General features: G+C 35.9%; 1 protein-coding gene across 2 annotated transcripts; it reads right to left on the bottom strand.

Moving 5' to 3' along the window:
* Positions 1 to 15,100: 15,100 nt before the first annotated feature.
* Positions 15,101 to 15,989, bottom strand: LOC133789931 (uncharacterized). 2 transcript variants are annotated; one of them, XR_009873795.1, is made up of 3 exons: positions 15,725 to 15,989; positions 15,512 to 15,635; positions 15,101 to 15,420 (listed from the first exon to the last, which is right to left on the bottom strand). XR_009873795.1 is itself a non-coding variant. In XM_062227590.1 (2 exons), exons 1-2 carry the CDS (start codon positions 15,948 to 15,950, stop codon positions 15,529 to 15,531), a joined length of 333 nt encoding a protein of 110 aa, XP_062083574.1. In that variant the 5' UTR covers positions 15,951 to 15,989; the 3' UTR covers positions 15,101 to 15,528. The 2 variants fall into 2 exon arrangements, 1 of the variants encoding a protein (XP_062083574.1); XM_062227590.1 differs by having other exon boundaries at positions 15,101 to 15,635.
* Positions 15,990 to 19,668: the final 3,679 nt, after the last annotated feature.

Raw genomic sequence — 19,668 nt, 5'->3', positions numbered from 1 at the left:
TGAGGGTATGGTTAAATTGTGCACCAATGATGTGACTTTCAATGTTATCAATAAAAATGCTAATTCCGCCTATATTGTTGAGTATGATTCTTTATTTTTGTGGCATCTTAGACTATCGCATATAGGTTTTTCAACCATGAAAAGAGTAGTTAAATGTGGTATGATTGCATGCAATATTAAAAACTATGGTAAATGTGAAACATGTGTTAAGGAAAAAATGATTAAGAAACCATTTCCTAGTGTAGAAAGATCATCTAATTTACTAGATTTAATCCATAGTGATCTTTGTGAATTAAATAGTGTTTTAACTAGAGGTGGTAAAAGGTATTTTCTTACTTTTATAGATGATTTTAGTAGATATACCTATGTGTTTCTTTTAAAGCATAAAGATGAAACTTTTGATGCTTTAAAATTGTATAAATTAGAAGTTGAAAATCAACTAAATAAAAAGATTAAGGTGCTAAGAAGTGATAGAAGAGGAGAATACTTCTCTAATGAATTCAATACATTTTGTGAAGAAAATGGTATAATTCATGAGTGCGTTGCACCTTATACACCACAACACAATGGTGTTGCCGAAAGGAAAAATAGGACTTATCTAGAGATGATAAATTCTATGTTGGTGTTTTCTAAGTTGAACTTCAACTTATGGGGTAAAGCACTTTTAACCACTTGTCACATTCTTAATCGAATACCGATGAAGAAAAATGAGATATCTCCATATGAGTTATGGAAAGGAAGAAAACCCAACATAGGGTACTTCAAAGTGTGGGGGTGTCTTGCATATTGCAAGAAAAACGAACCTAATAGAACAAAGTTAGGTTCAAGAGCCATCAAGTGTGCTTTTGTTGGTTATGCCAACAATAGTAAAGCTTATAGGCTATTAGACTTAGAGTCTAATATTGTGATTGAATCTAGAGAAGTTGAATTTTTTGAGAATATGTTATGTGACAACAATTCTCAAGCTTCAACATCTCTAAAGGAGAATTTGTTATATGAGAACAATTCTCAAGCTTCTACATCCAAAGTTGATTCTCAAGAGGAGAATTCTCAAAAGGATGTAAAGCAACCCTTTGAACCTAGAAGAAGTCAAAGGCTTAAAAATCATAAAAGTATAGTAGTGGATGAGATAGATTCTCAACGAATTTCATTCTACATGGTAGAAGGAAATAGAGAGGAAGTTATTAGGAAAATTCCTATTGTACTTCTCATTGAGGATGATCCTAAGACTTATAGAGAAGCTATGCAATCGAGAGATAGGGCATTTTGGAAAGAAGCCATCAATGATGAGATGGATTCCATTCTTTCCAATAACACTTGGGAATTGGTAGACCTCCCACCGGGGTCTAAGCCAAATGGGTGTAAGTGGGTATTTAGGAGAATATACCACACTGACGACACTATCCAAACCTTTAAAGCTAGATTAGTAGTTAAAGGGTTTAGGAAAAAACAGGGTATCGATTATTTCGATACCTATGCGCCTGCTGCAAGAACAACTTCTATAAGAATTTTGTTCGCTTTAGCTTCTATACACAACTTGTATGTTCATCAAATGGATGTCAAAACGGCATTCCTTAATGGTGACCTCAATGAGGAGGTCTATATGGAACAACCTGAAGGGTTTGTCCTACCAAAATATGAACATAAAGTATGTAGACTTGTAAAATCCTTATATGGATTGAAACAAGCTCCTAAGAAATGGCATGAGAAATTTGATCAAGCCATCATGTCTAATGGGTTTAGACATAACAATGGAGGCAAGTGTTTGTATTCCAAAACTTGCAAGGGATATGTGATCATTATTTGCTTATATGTAGATGACATGCTTATTCTAAGTAATAGCATGAAAGGGATAGAAGAAACGAAGATGTTTCTATCATCAACCTTCAAGATGAAAGATCTTGGAGAAGTTGACACCATACTTGGTATCAAAGTAAAGAAACATAGTGGGAGTTTTGCGTTAGGGCAAGCCCACTATGTTGAGAAAGTATTGAACAAATTTAACAATCTCAAGGTTAAAGATGCCAATACTCCATTCGATCATAGTGTAAAACTAGAGAAGAATGAAGGAAGAGCGGTGGCTCAATTGGAGTACGTCAGTGCTATAGGGAGTCTAATGTACGCTGCCCAATGTACTAGACCTGATATAGCATTTGCGGTAAGTAAACTTAGTAGGTTTACAAGTAATCCAAGTGTGGATCACTGGAAGGCAATTGGAAGAGTCCTAGGTTATCTCAAGAAAACCAAAGGATTAAGCCTTCACTACTCCAAATTTCCTTCGATTTTAGAAGGATATACAGATGCAAGTTGGATATCCAATCTTGGGGACAACTTGTCCACAACTGGTTGGGTATTTACACTTGGTGGAGGTGCAATTTCTTGGGGTTCCAAGAAACAAACCTGTATATCTCATTCCACTGTGGAAGCAGAGTTCATAGCTCTAGCTACTACCGGCAAAGAGGCTGAATGGTTAAGGGATCTGTTAAGAGAATGTATCTACTATATTGATACATTGTGATAGCCAAGTGACATTGGCTAGAGCATACAACGGAGTGTATAATGGGAAGTCTAGACATATTAGTCTAAGACATGGATATGTAAGAGAATTGATTCAAAGAGGAGTCATCTCAATATCCTATGTGAGAACAAGTGAAAATCTGGTGGATCCTTTCACTAAGCCACTAACAAGGGATTTAGTGGCTGCATCATCTCGAGGGATGGGACTTAAACTCCCTAAAGAGATTCACGATTGATGGTAACCTATCTTAATACTAGTTAACTAGTGTTAAGTTCAATAGGTAACAATAAGTCAATCAAGTGAATATTAGTTGTACTCAAAACAAGTCCCATCTGAGATATTGAGTACCTGTGTGTTACCAAGTTGAGGGTTAAAACCGAAAGGTTTTTTAATATAATTCAGTCTTGTGAAGACAAGTATTTTTGGTGACAAAATACTCTAAAAATTATACCTATATGGACCTAGGGGTGGTGCCGCCTCTCATGAGAATTGGGAGTATTCTCAAGAACGTCCATGAATGGAAAGTGCACATGTCCATTCACGGTGCAAAGCGAGACATAGAGGTCTCAAGTGAACATCGCAAAGGTGTGTGCTATCACCAATTTGTTATCATGAAAAGATGGTTCAATGCCTAGTGCAACCAAATTTTCGACAAATTTTGTGATAATTACACTATAGTAAAGTTCAAGTTGAAAAATACTTTGCATTATGCACTAATGCAATGACTCCTATAAGAGAAAGTTCTTATTTAATCAAGTGGGGGATATGTTATATTTTAAAATATAATGATTGATTAAATAAGTGTTACAATAGATGACTATTTAATCTAGTGGGGGAATGTTATATTATTTTATAATATAATGTAATATTATATTATATTATAATATAATGTTTTAGATTAAATAAATGTGACAAAGAGTGTCACATATTGTAACATATAATAGAGAGTTACAATATTTAGGTATATGAGATGTCCAATTAATGTAACATATTTGGTGTTACAAATTTGTAATTTCCAAATATTACCCTTTATTGTGTAAATTTGGTGTTACGCAATATTGAGATGAATTTCATAAAGCCATATGTGAAATGGTTGTTAGAGATATGATTTTAACCGCAATAATGTGTTTTGGGAGTTACAAAATCATTTGGGAGGGTTTGGACCCGTTTGGAAAAACAGCACATTTTTAAGTGCTGAAAATGGTAAGTGGCCGCGGCCTGTGGGACAGAGAGTAGTGGCCGCGGCCACTAATGTCTCTGGCCGCGGCCACAGGCCAAAAACTGATCAATTTTTCAGTTTTTTCAATCTTTCTTGAACTGCTCAAAAAACCCAAATAACTCCCAAATCTCATTTTTAATTCCATATTAATCCAATTAAACATTGGTAACAGCCATGGGGGTTGGTGGAATTTGAAATTCAAAGGGTGTCTCTAAACTCTATAAATAGGAGCCTATAGCTCACTTGAAAGACACAATATTTTCTATCCATTAGAGCACTTGGCTAGAAACACCTTGAGGCTTGATAATTCCAAAAAGCATTTCCTATAATCTGTGAGAGATCCTTAGTGCCTGAGTTAGGGGGAAATAAGCTTTTGGACAAAGGTTTCAAACCTTGTTCAAGTTGGTGATCCCCAACACTCTTCACTTTGGTAGTGTGAGTGAGAGTTGTTTCTATTTAGTTTGTTTGTGCTTTCTTTCTATTATATTTCTCTTCATCTTCATATTGTTTTCTTTTGTTTATTTGTATTTCTTGTTTTGAGTTGTAATCTTCTTTTCTTTATTTCAAACACTTTTACTTTACTTGTAATATTTTGCTTTGAGTTGTATTTTTCACTATTCTATTCTTCTTCTCTTCTTCTTGTTCTTTAGTTTATTTGTATTTTCAGTAATAGAGTTGTAACATTATTCAATCAATAAATATTTATTTGTAATATTATTGCATAGAGTTGTAGTATCTTACCCATTTTCATTGAGGCAATCTATTTTTTCCTAACAGGGACATCATCCTTAGCCATAGGCGGCTGCTCCGGCCTTTGAGGGCTTGTTGACTGGAGCGAAGGGCTTGGATTGGGACCTCTTTGAGGTGGTGCGTTTGGTGGCTGATCTGGCTGGGAGGCTAGTACAGCTTGACTCCTAGCCAGTTGAATGGCTGCTTCAAAGGTGGCCATGGCATCCCTCTGCCGACGATCCATTTATGTCTGCTGCTCACTCAGCTCTTGGCGCTGGCATTCTATTTCCCTTTGCTGGAGCGCCATCGTCTCCGCAACATTCTCCTGATTGACCCTCAGATTGGCCAACTCATCTTGCAACACTCCTAGCGTTGCCCTCAGTGTTTCGGAGTCTAGTTCCTCCTCATCAAACTCCAAATGTGGTTCATTCTCTGACACATTTGGGGGAGGAAGTTGGGATGGTGCAGCGCCAGCAACCTGTCCAGTGTTCTTGGATGTTTTCTCCATTAGATTTTTTTTTCACTATTTTTTTGTCAAACTCTCAATGAAAGCACCAGAATGTTGACCCGTGATTTAGCCAACGACACGGAGTCAAATATACGAAAATGGATAAAAAGGAAAATAAGAAAGATGATCTAATGGAAGAGAAGAAAACACCAAGGATTTATAGTGGTTCAGCCCCAAAGGATGGTAATGACCTACGTCCACTTAGTGCTATTATTAAGATTGAATCTCAAAGCAGTGATCAAAGAACTAGGGTTCTTAAGTTTCCCAAACTTTGGAAGAAATACAATAAAGCAATGGATAATTGCACTATATCTCTCTCTTTTTCTCTATCTTAGCAAAAAGATTCTGGGATCAAAAGTCTCTTCCTTGAGCTATTTTCTGTATATTTATAGGCTCAAGGAGGGTTACATATGCCAACGTGCCCTATCTTTCCTTAATAATCGCATATCAAGATAATCATGAAGAAATATTCAATGCAATTATTATAAGATTACAGTTTAAGAAGGAAATAAATCAGGTTGTACGACCAGCCTGGTCGTATCTAAAAATTAACCCCTGGCGAAGCGATGTGCTTCTGGTCGATAGTCGAGCAGTACCTCTGCCACATGTCAACTACGTGTGAGAAATCCTGGCCACATCATCAGTAGCCGTTTTTAGGGTAAACAAGTACGTTTATATTAGATCCCAAGTTCAGTTAAATGATCTTGGAATTTCATATCCATGTATTCTCCACCCCTATCAGATCCCAAGATCTTTAACGTCTTACCTAATTGGTTTTGAGCCATTGCAAGGAATTCTTTAAACTTCTCAAATGTTTCAGATTTTCTATGCATTAGGCAAAGACACGAGTATCTCAAGTAGTCGTCAATGAAAGTGATGAAATACTCATAACCACCCCTCGCTTGAACATTCAGAGGTCCATAGACATCTGAATGAACTAGCCCTAGTGGTTCTATGGCCTTTTCTCCTTTTGCAGAGAATGGATGCTTGATCATTTTACCCTCGAGACAAGATTCCCAGATAGGTAAGTCACCCATTGTGAGTTCCCTCAAAGGCACAGCCTTTGTTAGTCTTTTTATCCTATCATAGTTAATATGACCAAGTGGAAGATGCCAAAGATACGTCATGTTATCGTTATCGATCTTTTATCATTTGGCGATCCTAGATCTAGCTACTTTAAATAACTCGTTATTAAAAGCGAAGGGTTCGATAGGTCGTAAAAGGTATAGTCCATTTTCCATACATCCAACACACAATTCACATACATTCAATGAAATTGATATATTAAAACTTGTGAAAGTTACAGCAAAATGTTGTTGATGTAATAAAGAAACATGAATTAAATTCTGACTAAAGTTTGGAATAAAATAAACATTATTTAAAAATAAATACTTATTTCCAAAATTTAGATGAGCTTGTCCTATTGCTTCAACATTCACAAACACTCCATTTCCGACTCTAAGCTTCAGCTCGCCTTCCTTTACTGGTGTCCAACTTCTAAGTAGCTATAAAGAAGTGCATACATGGTTAGTGGATCCAAAATCTATAATCCATACAAAATTATCATCTTCCAAAACACATGCATCCAAGAAAAAAGATTGACAATTACCTTGGGTTCCCTTATCCTTGAGAGTTGGGCAATCCTTTTTCCAAATGCCCAGTCTCCTTGCAGTGGAAACATGCTCCTTTGGCTTTCTTAGTAGTAGGTTTTTCCCCATCAGGTTTTGCAACACCTCTAGCTGGTTTTTCAATAGTTGTGGCCTTGCCTTTCTTGTTCTTTCTCATATTCCTCTTGTTGTTCTTCGAGAGTGTCTCCAAGAGCAGCAGCAGCAGCAGGAAGCTTCTTCTCATATCCCTTACTTGGTCAACCATTGATACCTTCAAAAACTTGAAGCTCATTCATGAGTTGAGTCATTCCGTACTTCAGTTTGTTTAGTCAGTAGTTGGTGGTGAATGGAATAAAAATGGGAGCAAGGCTATTCAGAATAAGCCACACTTGAGTTTCCTCGTCTATGGGTGCTTCGTGCAATTCTGCCTCTTGAAAGTAGTTCATCATCTTGATGAAGTGATCACAAACATGCATTCTAGGCGCCATCCTGGCATTAGCATACTTCTTCGTTGCCTCGAAATGAGCTTATCCAGAATTGTGTTCGAACATTTCCTGAAGCTGCTTCATAATTTCATAAGTAGTTTCGACATCCTCCAGCTTCGTCCTTAGCGTGTCTGACATGCTAGCTAGTGTAATGCCCCAAATTTCCTAATAAGGTTTAGGACCTTGATTAGGAGGCCGGGAGTGCCATAATTGATTTATTATGATATTTAATGATTATATTCATGTTTATGTGAATTATATTATTATATGATGGTAAATGCATGCATATGGGTTCATTTTTAATTATAAGGGCATTTTGGTAATTTGGCCCGTTGATGGCGTGATTGTGTATTTTCGTGCATGTGGGTGAATTATAAATAATACCACATTATATGTGGACCGGTTCGAGGCATTTGGCATGAGACGATCATGGAATGCAAGTTTTCGGTCTAGTCATAACGGGATTAAGTTCGGGGCTCGGAGTGAGTCTCGGGGTAATTTGGTGATTAGAACGTTGCCGGGAATTAAAGGGTAACGGGATGTGAATTATTGGTATTTGAGAATATTGAGAATAACGGGAATTGGAGGGTGTTAATTATAATTAACGAGATAGGCGGGAAAGGACGATTTTACCCTTGGGAGTCTTTAGAAGCCTTTATTTAACCTAGGGGCAAAATGGTCTTTTCACCCCTAAGATTTATATCAACTCAAGGTTGTAGAAACCTTCAGACCAAAACAGAGCATCATCATCCTCATCTTTCTCCCTCACCCGTACACCATTTCTCCTCTTCCATCCTTTGGAATTTTTGAAGCCATCTTGAAGAACCAAGCTAAGAGATCAAAGGTGGGAGCTTAGGAACCTAGTTCAATCATTGAAGGGGATTTAAAATCAAGCTTGAGGTACGGAATTCAGCCATGAAAGTCTTGTTATACCCTGTTTTTCTTTTGGTTTTCAACCTATAGATTTTGATGTGTTAGCTGGGAATTAATGGGAGTTTTTGAGTAAGATTGATTGGCTTTTGAAGATGTTGTGATATGTATGAGGTTTAGGGGTTGAATTGGATGTTAGGGTGATGTTTGGGATTGGTTTGAAGGGTTAGTTCCAAGGAAAAACGCAGGGGAGGAAAGTTGGTTCTTGCTGTTTTGCAATAAAGAGCCGCGGCATGGCTATGGTGAGTCGTGGCCCACGCTGGTTGCTAAGGAAGAGCCGCCTCTGCTTGAGGGGCGAGCCGCGGCCCATAGAGGCATTTTTGGCCAGAAATGGGTTTTTGGCTTGGGGATTCAAGCCTTAGGCCTCGGGGTCGATCCTACTACCCGGTTTAGTAAGACTCGATGTCTCGGAGGCTAGGTTTTGGTTTGGGAACCTTTGCTTTCATTTTCATTGATAAATCCTATATTTTGGTTATGACTAGGTGACCGCTAAAGGATCAAAGGATTGATCGTCCTCAAGGGTCGTTCTTTTACTAGTTCTTGCTCGAACCTGAGGTAAGAAAACTGCACCCTGTGTATATGTGACATGCATGACTATTTTTGATGCATGTTGGATGCTTAAATGTAATGCACGAGAAACATGTGATTAGGACATGCTTTGTATATTGAGTATGATATTGTTCAGAGCTTGAGCCTCTGTGTTTATGCATGATCCTAATTGTGCTAGCAATTATTGAGTAAGCATGCTGAATGCCCTATTTGGATATTTGACATATGATATATGTTTGGTGGCATGGCTTACTTGTGTATGGCACTGACTTATTAGTCAGAATCGGCAATGGTGTCAGATCCATCTGTGAAGCTGTGATTTACTAGTCAAGTTCACAATGGGTTGAACACTGGTCGTGTTTTACTGACCTAAGAGTCAGAAATGGCATAGCCTCATGAACGCCGAGCCAAATGAAGATTAGATCTAATCGATATTAGCGTTTAATGACTCATATGGGGTAATAATGCTGGACCAACCTGAAGGTCGGTGAAAATTATAAGCGCTTGCCTAGTCTAAGACTAGTTACTAAAGCCAGGGCCTAAGGCCTAGGTGACTACTTGTCACATGGCTAGGAGGGTATGGGACCTCTGAGATGGACTTATTAGTCATCTGACCAAGATGGACTTATTAGTCATCTGACCGAGATGGACTTATCAGTCATCTGACCGAGATAGACTTATCAGTCATCTGACCGAGATGGACTTATTAGTCATCTATCTTTTATTCAGGGCTATCAGCCCGATATGGTTACCGGAACCACCAGAGTTGAATCACCTATCTGATTGAGACTGACGTGATAGTCGTCCACTCAGGAGGGCAGGATTCTTTATCCTGGATACCCATTGTTACGTGAATTTGTTTGCCTGCTTTATTAGGGCTATATCTGCTAGGCATGTGCCTTATGATTTGATGACATGTTATTACTGTTCATAAGCATATTAAGTTTTCTTGCTGGGCTTCGGCTCACGGGTGCTATGTGGTGCAGGTAAAGGCAAAAGAAAGCTGGACCATCCTTGAGTTGGACAGCTTAGGTGATGATGTGTACATATGCAGCTGCTCGACCACCACGGCCGAGGTTTGAAGAGGAACTAGGGTTTAACCTTGTTTTGCCGCTTAGATCGGCTTGTTGAAAATATTTTCTTGTAGTAGACTCTGAAATTATATTTTGGGATCCCAGTGTACATATTAAATGTTCCAATGAAACGTTATATCTTAACCAAAATTTTTAATCCCTAAACTGCTAATCATACTTAGTTACACGATTTTGGCCAAATGACTCGATTAGCGAGTTTAGCACTGTTTACAAGGCACACCGTAACGGTCCCTGGAGTTAGGGCCTTACAGCTAGCATGTACGCCTTGGCTTTATTGTTAGCAGCGAGCCAACGCTCATACTTCTCCTTTGATTCTTTTGAAGATAAATCACCAAGGACGTCAGGACAAACTTCAGTCATAACAAACTTGGAGTTTTCGCCAATCAACATAATGTTGATGTTTGACTTCCATTTGGGAAAATTCTCTCCAGTGAGAAGTTTTTTGGAGAGAATGGAGATAATGTGATTCGACATAGAGTTACAATTATCAATAAGTAGAAATCAATGTGTTGTTTAACAAACATTTAATCACATAATAATATTTAATACAAACATTTAATATTTATATTAATATAAATTTAAATATTATAAAATATAATTATAATAATAATATATAATACATAATCTTAATTTTTATTAAAAAAACTATCATTTGTGTTTAAAAATGTTATCATATTATATATATATATATATATCTTTTAAAAAATCATAAACAATGTTTTGGTTTAATTTTTTATTTAATTATTGTCATTCTTTTATATATAATATTGTTTATTTATTTAAAATTTATATGACAATGATACAAATTTAATAAAAATAATTAATAAATTCTATAAATAAAACTAAGCAAACGTGCATTGCACATTGCTTGTATCTAATATAAATATATATATATAAGTAACTTAAAAAAATTATAATACTTGTTAAAAAAAGTGTGGCAGCCACGTGATTTTTTTTATTTAATCGTATATATATATATAATATGTTACACATATAATTAATAATAATTATAGAATATATATACATATTTTCATAGGCTAAATAAAAAATATCCCAAAAAAAATTTGCGCAATTTTCAAAATTTCATTTCATGTATATAGTTTATGGGTTTTATGTTGAGAAAACTTATACAGGATTTTATTTATTTTCATGTAGATCTTATATTAAATAAATTAGTATAAGAAAACCTAGGGCATGTTTCTAAAATTGAATTCATACAGAAATTATGATAAGAACACTTATATTATACGCAGTGAAATGAATGAGTCATTCCTTCAGTTTCTCTAACCCTTGTATCCTTTCTATCGTAGGGTATCACCAAGAAACTGAATCGTTCTTCAATTTTCCTCACAGCCTTCCAAAGTATCTTTAGAATCAGGGTCGGCCCTGGGCATAGGCGGGCTAGGCCCGTGCCTAGGGCCCACCCCTACCCAAGGCCCATTTTATTTAAAATTAGTTTAATGTTATTAGTTTAATTTTATATTACTAAATATTAGTTTAATTTTATTTAAAATTACATAAAAAAAATTACATATACAAAAAGGCCCATTTTTTTCAAATTTATTAAAACCGTCTTAGACCCACTTTTTTTCAGGGCCGGCCCTGTTTAGAATCACCTAGACTAGATTGGGTAATTCTCAACACATGAGATAGATACAGAGAGAAGAAGAGAAAAGAATATTGAGGCTTAGAAAATGACTTATGCTGTAGAGAGAATCTAAAACCTAGAGCATCAAGACTAGATCTTTTGATCTTCTCAAGAACTTGTTATTCAAAAATTTGATTTCAACTCTCACTTATCATTCCTTTTATAGGCTCAATTAAGTCATTTATTTAACTAAAAATCAATAAAATAATAGCAAACAATCAGCCCTAGGTCAAAATTCTCATAGGCTTTAGGCCCGTGAAATTTCTCATTTGATTATAAGCTCATTAGACTTAAAATCAAGACCTGTATTATTTTCTATTTATTTAATTAATTAATTATTTATTTAAATCTTTTATCAAATTAATTACTTATAATTTGAACATTGATTTAAACTTATTTATTAATTTAGATATCAATTTATCTTAATTAATAAATATGCCATAATTTCTCTTTTCTTCTCTAAATTACATAACTATGTGAAACTATCTAAAATTGACCTGGTCAACTTTGATAATTATAATTGATAATTAAATCAATTAATTGAGACTATCTAGATGATTTTATCTAAGGTACAGTGGGGATCATGGGCCTATGAAATCAAGCTTCAATAAGTTATCATAAATTTAACAAATAAATTTATTAACTTATTAATTCCTCGTGACTCCACTAAAGACTCAGAATTGCACTCTTGAATTCATAGAACGCTCTATAACAAACATAGATATGTTATTAATTATCCATTGTTACAACCATAATTTTCACTCAATCCTCTATAGACTGTCTATAATGAGATGGGACTTAAAATACCATTTTACCCCTCATTGTATTTTATCCTTAAAACACTTAGTTCCTTGTAAATGATATTTAAGTAAACTAATATTAATTACTGAAATGAGATCTCTATCATTTAGCACCTTGAAACAAACTAAAAGGAAACCATCGTTTTACTTCTTCATCAAGAGTTATAGATGTTCATATCCAAGATTATCACTCCCACTCAATTGTACTACCGAGTTCCAAAGATGTAAGTATGGGCTAGTCCGTAGGGTAAGGTGGTAACGAACAAGTCCAAGAACTCAAATAATACAATCAGTTAGACTATTAACCACTCAGAATTGAGATTGAATTGACCTATGGTCAACTATATGATATCACTATAATAGATAATAATGGTATGTTTACTTATCTTATCTTCTATCAATATCGGTCAAGTCCGATGTAACAAATACATCTGATCTTATCTACTTTGCTAATGTTCTGGAAAAAACATAACACTACAATGTGTAAGTAGATCATATCGTAGATTTGTAAGTTAGTGTAAATCTTGTGCACTGACTAATCTTATGACTAATTTATGTTTGAGCATATAATCATATTATATTCCACTGTGATTACGTCACTATAAATATGATTAGCTATATGCTCGGGATTTAATAGAAGTTTATATTAAACAAATAATCATTAAAATAAAACATGTGAGCAAAGTGATTGACCAAGTCATAAAATGATTTCTATTCTTTTATTGATAATAAATGAGATTACAAAGAAATTGAGTTTTAATTAAGGCATAAAACCCCAACAAACTCCCACTTGCACTAATCTAATGCCTTAATTCTACTAATCTCATTTCTTTGATAGGCTTATCAAATGTAGCTTCTGGTAGTGTCTTTGTAAACAGATCCGCAAGATTGTCTTCAGATGCAATATTCATAACCTTCACATCTCCCCTAGCCACATATTCTCAAATAATGTGATACTTCCTTTCTATATGCTTACCCCTCTTGTGACTTCGAGGTTCTTTCAAGTTGCCTATCGCTCCTGTGTTGTCACAAAACAATACAAGTAGTTTATCCATTTTTTGAATAACACCAAGATCTGAATAGAACTTCTTTAGCCAGACTGTTTCCTTAGCTGCTTCTGACACAACTATGTATTCAGCCTCCGTGATGGAATCTAAGATCGAAGATTGCTTTACTCTTCTCCATATCACAGCTCCACCCCCAAGAGTAAACACCATTCCAAAAGTAGACTTCCTGTCATCGACATCAGTCTGAAAATCTAAATCGGTGTAGCCTACAGGGTTAAGAACACTATCCTTGTAGACTAACATATAGTCCCTAGTTTGCCTTAAATACTTTAGGATATGCATAACTGCTATCCATGTTCTGGTCCTGGGTTTGAATGATACCTACTCACTACTCCTACTGCATAGCAGATATCTGGTCTAGTACACAATATAGCATACATCATATTTCCAACTACAGATGCGTAGGGAACTTTTCTCATTACATCTTCCTCTTCAGGAGTCTGGGGAGACTGCTTCTTTGAAAGATGAATTCCATGGCGGGACAGTAAACGTCCTTACTGAGAAATGTTCAAGCACTTTATCTATGTAAGCTGCTTGACATAGAGCTAAGAGTTTGTTCTTTCTATCCCGATGATCTAGATACCTAGAACATAACTTGCTTCACCGAAATCTTTCATCTGGAATTGAGTGTTCAGCCAATTCTTTACATCTAATAATTTCTTAACATTGTTTCCAATGAGTAAGATATCATCTACGTAAAGAACCAGGAATACCACTATTTGATTTGCCTTCAGTTGGTAAAGACAAGGCTCATCAATATTTTGTTCAAAGCCATAGGTTTTGATTATTTCATCAAACCTAAGGTTCCAGAAATGAGAAACTTGCTTAAGTCCATAAATGGACCTATTCAACTTGCAAACTTTTCATTTTTGTCTAGCTACTTTAAATCCTTCTGGCCGATCCATATAAATGACTTTGTCAAACTTTCCATTAAGAAAAGTTGTCTTAACGTCCATTTTCCAGATCTCATAGTCGAGAGTGGCTGCTATGGATAGGAGGATGCGAATGGACTTGTGCATGGCTACCGGACTAAAAGTTTCCTCATAGTCCACGCTAGGGGTGCACACGGGTCGGATTTTCGGGTTTCGGGTTCATCGGGTTCGGGTTTTGCGGGTTTCGGGTTACGAAAAATGGTACGGAAACCGATCCGAAAATTTCGGATTTTTTTGGGTTCGGGTTCAGTCGGGTTCGGGTGTAATTTCGGGTTTGATGGGCCATTTCTGATTTTGGGCCGAAAATTCCAGATTTGCAAAAATGCCATTTTTTTTTCAAAATTGCCATTTTTTTTCAAAAATACCATTTTGTTCTTTGAAAAATATCATTTCTTGGCAGTTTCAGTAGTAGTACTATGTGCGAATATTATCTTATCTCATAGGTTACGTATATTATATTAATACTGTTTGATGAATTTAACTAAGTTGGTAACTAAGAAAACATAATTATGGTTTTTGAAAAATGCCTAACAACTAATTATATTATTTGGACATTTTGTTTTTGTTTCTAAAAATGTATAATTAATTAGAAACTCAAAAAACTGTTAACGTATGAACCAATGTTTCTTTTAATAGTATTCATCATTGAAAGAATAATGCTAATTAATAAGTACAAAATTAATTATCTCTAAAGAAACTAAGCACCTTTTGATATTTCTCAGTAAAAAACAAAGGGATCATGAGTAAATATCGACCCGCCACCAGCAGTTAGTTGAAAATAATTTACACGAATATACATGTACATATATATACACATAACTAGTTGATGAACCACATAAAAAAACATACTATCTGTTTGATATGAATATATCATATCCTATATATAAGAAGTAACATCTTAAGATAGCTCGTAAACATCAAATCAATAAACCCCCTCCTATCTTTTTCAGGAAAATAAAAACATAGAAACGAAAGATAAAATAACCAAAGACCAATCAAAGAGAAGCTCACTAGGAACGCCTTGAATGGCCATCTATAAATACATGTTAAGCCACCAAGATTTCTACAAGGAAACACATTAGAGCAAAGTAGTTCAATTGACTATTTTCTGCTTTTAAAAAGAGAGTGATAATATTAAGATATTAAGAAAAAACTGCAACCATAAATAAACAACGATAAAATCCATAAACTTAAGTACATAACTAGTTAACCACAAAACCAAAATAAAGTCCATAAGTCGTCTACAACCATAAACATTAAATTAAGTCTATAAAAGTTCAAAATACATGACCAGCAAAAGTCCATGCCCTTTCCTTCTTTCCTTTCCTTCATTCCTTTCAAAATTCAAATAAGAAAAATTAGTAAAGAAAAGAAATCAAGGATAATAAATAACATAAAGGCAGGTAGGCATGAATAAATTCTTACAAGCAATTGCAATTCTTTTAATTTGTAGATTGTTGTGCAGCAGATGCAGATGAGGCTGAAGACTGAAAATTGACGGAGGATGAAGCTGGCCCAGGCCCAACACTTGTAGGATCATTGGTCATCTCTACAAATATTTTTAATATAAAAGATAAATATTAGATTATAAAAAAACATTCACACACTTAAAATAAATATTAAAATGTATTAAACTACCTGACTCAAGATACTCTGATGTTTGAAGCGCTTCTTCTTCTTCCATATATTCTCGAGTTATGATGGGTTGATGTGATCCGCTCCACCAGTTATTGAGACAAATTAATGCTTCGACCATCCTTGGGCTTAGTGAGCTTCTAAAAGGATCTAAAATTCGACCTCCTATAGAAAATGCCGCCTCAGAAGCAACGGTGGTAACTGGTATAGCTAACACATCACGAGCCATGAGTGACAAGATCTTGTACTTGCACCCACTACTAGCCCACCATCCCAACACATCAAAATTCTCAGTTGGTCGCTCAGGTTCCTCTTCCAAATATTTATCGACCTCATTTTTTGTCACTCCATCATCCTTTTCCAATCTTCGTGCCACAAACTCATCATGCAAATTTCGTGACTTCTTGTTGGCACTAGGTCGACCACTAACAGGCATGACAAATGTGGATGAAGAACTAACAATAGAGGTTGATTGTAGCTGAGCCTGAGTCATAGATGCCGATAGATGAAGACTTGATGCTGTCTCATTATATTGATCAAACATTGCCCGCATTGTCTTCTCTACCTTTTTCACCATCTCTTTGCACGTCATCTCATCATAAGTAGCACTAAAGCAATGACTGAGATAGTCAAGCTTGTATCTTGGGTCAAGGACCAAGGCAATTAGAAGTGTCTCATTGCAATTATCAAGTTTTCCCCAATACTTGTCATACTTTAGTTTCATGCTAATTTCCATTGTCCTCAATAACTCATTATCATCATCGTCAGCTATTAAGTCACACAGTTCTTGTTGCATATTGGAGATCTCAATGAAGTACTTATTAGCAGTAACATAAGTAGACCCACTAAACTTTAATGTTACTTCGTAAAAAGTCTCCAAAAACCTCAAAATAATTCATATAATTAGCATCTCTTTTCATCCTGTCAAATGCCTTCCGAAATTTCATTGCACAATTGAGCATTAGATATGTGGAGTTCCATCTTGTTGGGACATCTAAACACAAAAGTCCTTTACATTCAATCTTTTCCTGTATGACACGCTCCTTAAAAAAATTTAGCCTAGCAGGAGAAGACCTAACGAACCTCACAGCATTTCTAATTGCTGCAATTGACCCATGTTTTTCCTTCAACCCTTCAGTGACAATTAGATTCACAATATGAGCGCAACACCTCATATGTAAAAACTTTCCATCCAAAATTAGGCCTCGCTCTTTCTCCTTGAATTGTTGCCTCAAGTATCTAATGGCAACATCATTAGACGAAGCATTGTCTACCATAATGGTAAACAACTTAGAGATGCCCCAATCTAAAAGACATAAGTCGATCTCATGGCCAATGGTTTCCCCTTTGTGATCTACCACTTGGCAAAAATTGATAATTCTTTTCTGATACTCCCAAGAATTATCAATCCAATGAGCAGTGATGACCATGTAATTCAAATTTTGAATGGAAGTCCAAGTATCGATAGTAATTGATATCCTCTCACGACTCAAAATTTTTTTCAATGTTGCCTTCTCCTCCTAATATAACTTCAATACATCTCTAGCAACAGTCATTCGAGAAGGGATCTCAAACCGAGGTTGGAGTGTTTTGACAAATCTTTTGAACCCTTCACCCTCAACATGTCTAAATGGCAACTCATCCAACACAATATATTGTGTGAGGGCTACCCTACAAGCTTCTTTGTTATAAGCTACCGCTACTAAGTTTGTCTCCCCCTCTTTCCCTCCCCTTACATTCTGAAAGCTTAAAGTCTTTTGTCTCTGCTCATCAATCTTATACGGACTTAGGTCGCATACTTTCTTAAAATGGCTCCACAAATGACTGGTCCCATGTTTTCTACTGTCACACAAGAAGTCAGACCCACAATAATTACATATGCACTTGGGGGGAGGAGACTCTTCGTTAGGAACTGTCGAGGGTGGAGGAGGATCTTCCTTAGTAAAATGATCCCAAATAGATGACCTTTTTCCCTTTGTTTTCCCGGTACTACTAGCACTAGGGATGGGGGGAGGTCTAACCCTCTTTCTACTAGCTCTAGTTTTTCTACCCTGATCAGTAGGAGGAGTAGGGTTTTCAGTTTGAGTGAGAGGTGGTTGATCTTGAGCATCTATTGGGGGAAGAGTTTCATCTACCTCATCAATATCCATTACCTAACAAATCAATAGAAATTCAAGTAATTGTTATTGCTAGACAAAAGAAGATACTATAATAAACACAAAACACACACTGATATACACACAAAAAATATACTATTGCAATATTTTTTATGTATATATTTGAAACAGATCAATCTTTTTTTATTTTTAGATAGTTTATAGGTGTTAGCCGTCCTAAAATTAGCTTCATTTTCTCCATTATTTCCTTCATTGATCTTCATTCTTATATATAGGATATGATATATTCATATCAAACAGATAGTATGTTTTTTTATGTGGTTGATTGATATATTATTCTACTATGTTTATCTTATTTTACTCTTCATGAATCATGTAACCACCATTTGCACTTTATTTTCCATACTTTAATATATACTAGATTTAGTCAACAATTTCTTCATGTTAACAAATAGATCAATCAACTGAAAGCACTTGCTTATTTAGTAGGAAGGCCTCTCCCTTCATGTGTTGATTACAATATTTTTAAGGAGGCCCATAGATTGATTTTACATGCCCTAGACAAGGAATTTTATTAGATGAATAAATCTCTCTATTAAATTATTAATGTGTAATTTTTTCAATCATTAGGTAATGCATTCATTTTGTCAAAATAAAACAAAAATATCAAAGAACCTGACATATTATTGGCAATGCACACACACACCCTTTAGGCATTATTGGTAGAAAATTAACAAATAAATAAAGATTACATTTTCATAATTGTATTGTATGTCCACATAAGATAAACAAAATTTGACAGAAATGCATAAAACATTTAACATTTAATTATTAATTTACTCTGTACACATAGAACAAAGGAAAACTATAAAGATAAACCACATATCCGTCCATTTTCCATCTCTAGCTCTACAAGCAATTAAATTTCCCTCTAACTATATAAATATATATATATATATAAAATCTGATTCTGAATTATAAAATTCTAATCTAACATCTAACTTAACCGAAACTTTTCGGTCTATCCTAACATATATATATATATTATATATACATATATATTATATATATATACTAAATGATATGTATTATGTACTGTGCTTACCGGACCGAGGCCAGGCGAGGCGTGTTGCGCCGCTGGTGGTGGCCGGTGGTGCCGCCGCGTGAGAGCTGAGGGAGGCGAGGCGAGGGAGGCTCCGGGCTCGTCTCGAAGGGTTGGGTCGGCGGCAGGCAAGGCAGTGGCTGGCTGGCACTCGGCGGCTTCTCTCCTCCTTGCTGTTGCTGCCGTGCTGAAGCTTGAACCAAGAGCAAGAGGGAGGCTCAGCTCAGGCTGCCATGGCTCAGCAAGAGGGTGGTGCTGCTCTGCTGAAGCTTGAACCGAAGGAGGGAGGGACGACGAGGGAGGCTGGGGCTGGGCTGGCTGCCGCTTGATTGAAACGAAGGAGAAGAAGAAGAACCAAAAAAAAGGGGGTCGAGTAAAGTTTAGAGTAAACTTTCACTTTCAGATTTTGATTATATTTATTTGTATTTTATTTTTTATTTTTTTTAAAAATTCAGTCGGGTTTCGGGTTACACCTGAACCCGACAGCACATATATTGCAAACCTGAACCCGACCCGATTTTTTCGGGTTCGGGTCGGGTTAAACCCGATTTTGTCGGTTTTTTCGAAAAAAACGGATTCTTCGGGTTCGGGTCGGGCAGGTTTTGCGGGTTTTCGAGTTTTGCGGGATAAATGTGCACCCCTGGTCCACGCCTTCTCTTTGGGTATAACCCTTTTCCACTAATCTAGCCTTATAAGTTTCGATATTTCCATCAACACCTCGTTTCTTC

The sequence above is a fragment of the Humulus lupulus genome, chromosome 7 (assembly GCF_963169125.1).
Source record: "Humulus lupulus chromosome 7, drHumLupu1.1, whole genome shotgun sequence".
In the NCBI taxonomy this organism is placed as follows: domain Eukaryota; kingdom Viridiplantae; phylum Streptophyta; class Magnoliopsida; order Rosales; family Cannabaceae; genus Humulus; species Humulus lupulus.
The sequence above is the reverse complement of the archived record's forward strand: the minus strand, read 5'-3'. Positions and strand labels throughout refer to the sequence as shown.

Bases quoted from the DNA above. Each gene is read 5' to 3' on its own strand.
- LOC133789931 (XM_062227590.1), bottom strand. From the start codon at position 15,950: ATGGCTCGTGATGTGTTAGCTATACCAGTTACCACCGTTGCTTCTGAG. The intron at 15,636-15,724 runs GTAGTTTAATAC...AAATATTTGTAG, and splicing joins ATCAGAGTATCTTGAGTCAG to AGATGACCAATGATCCTACA.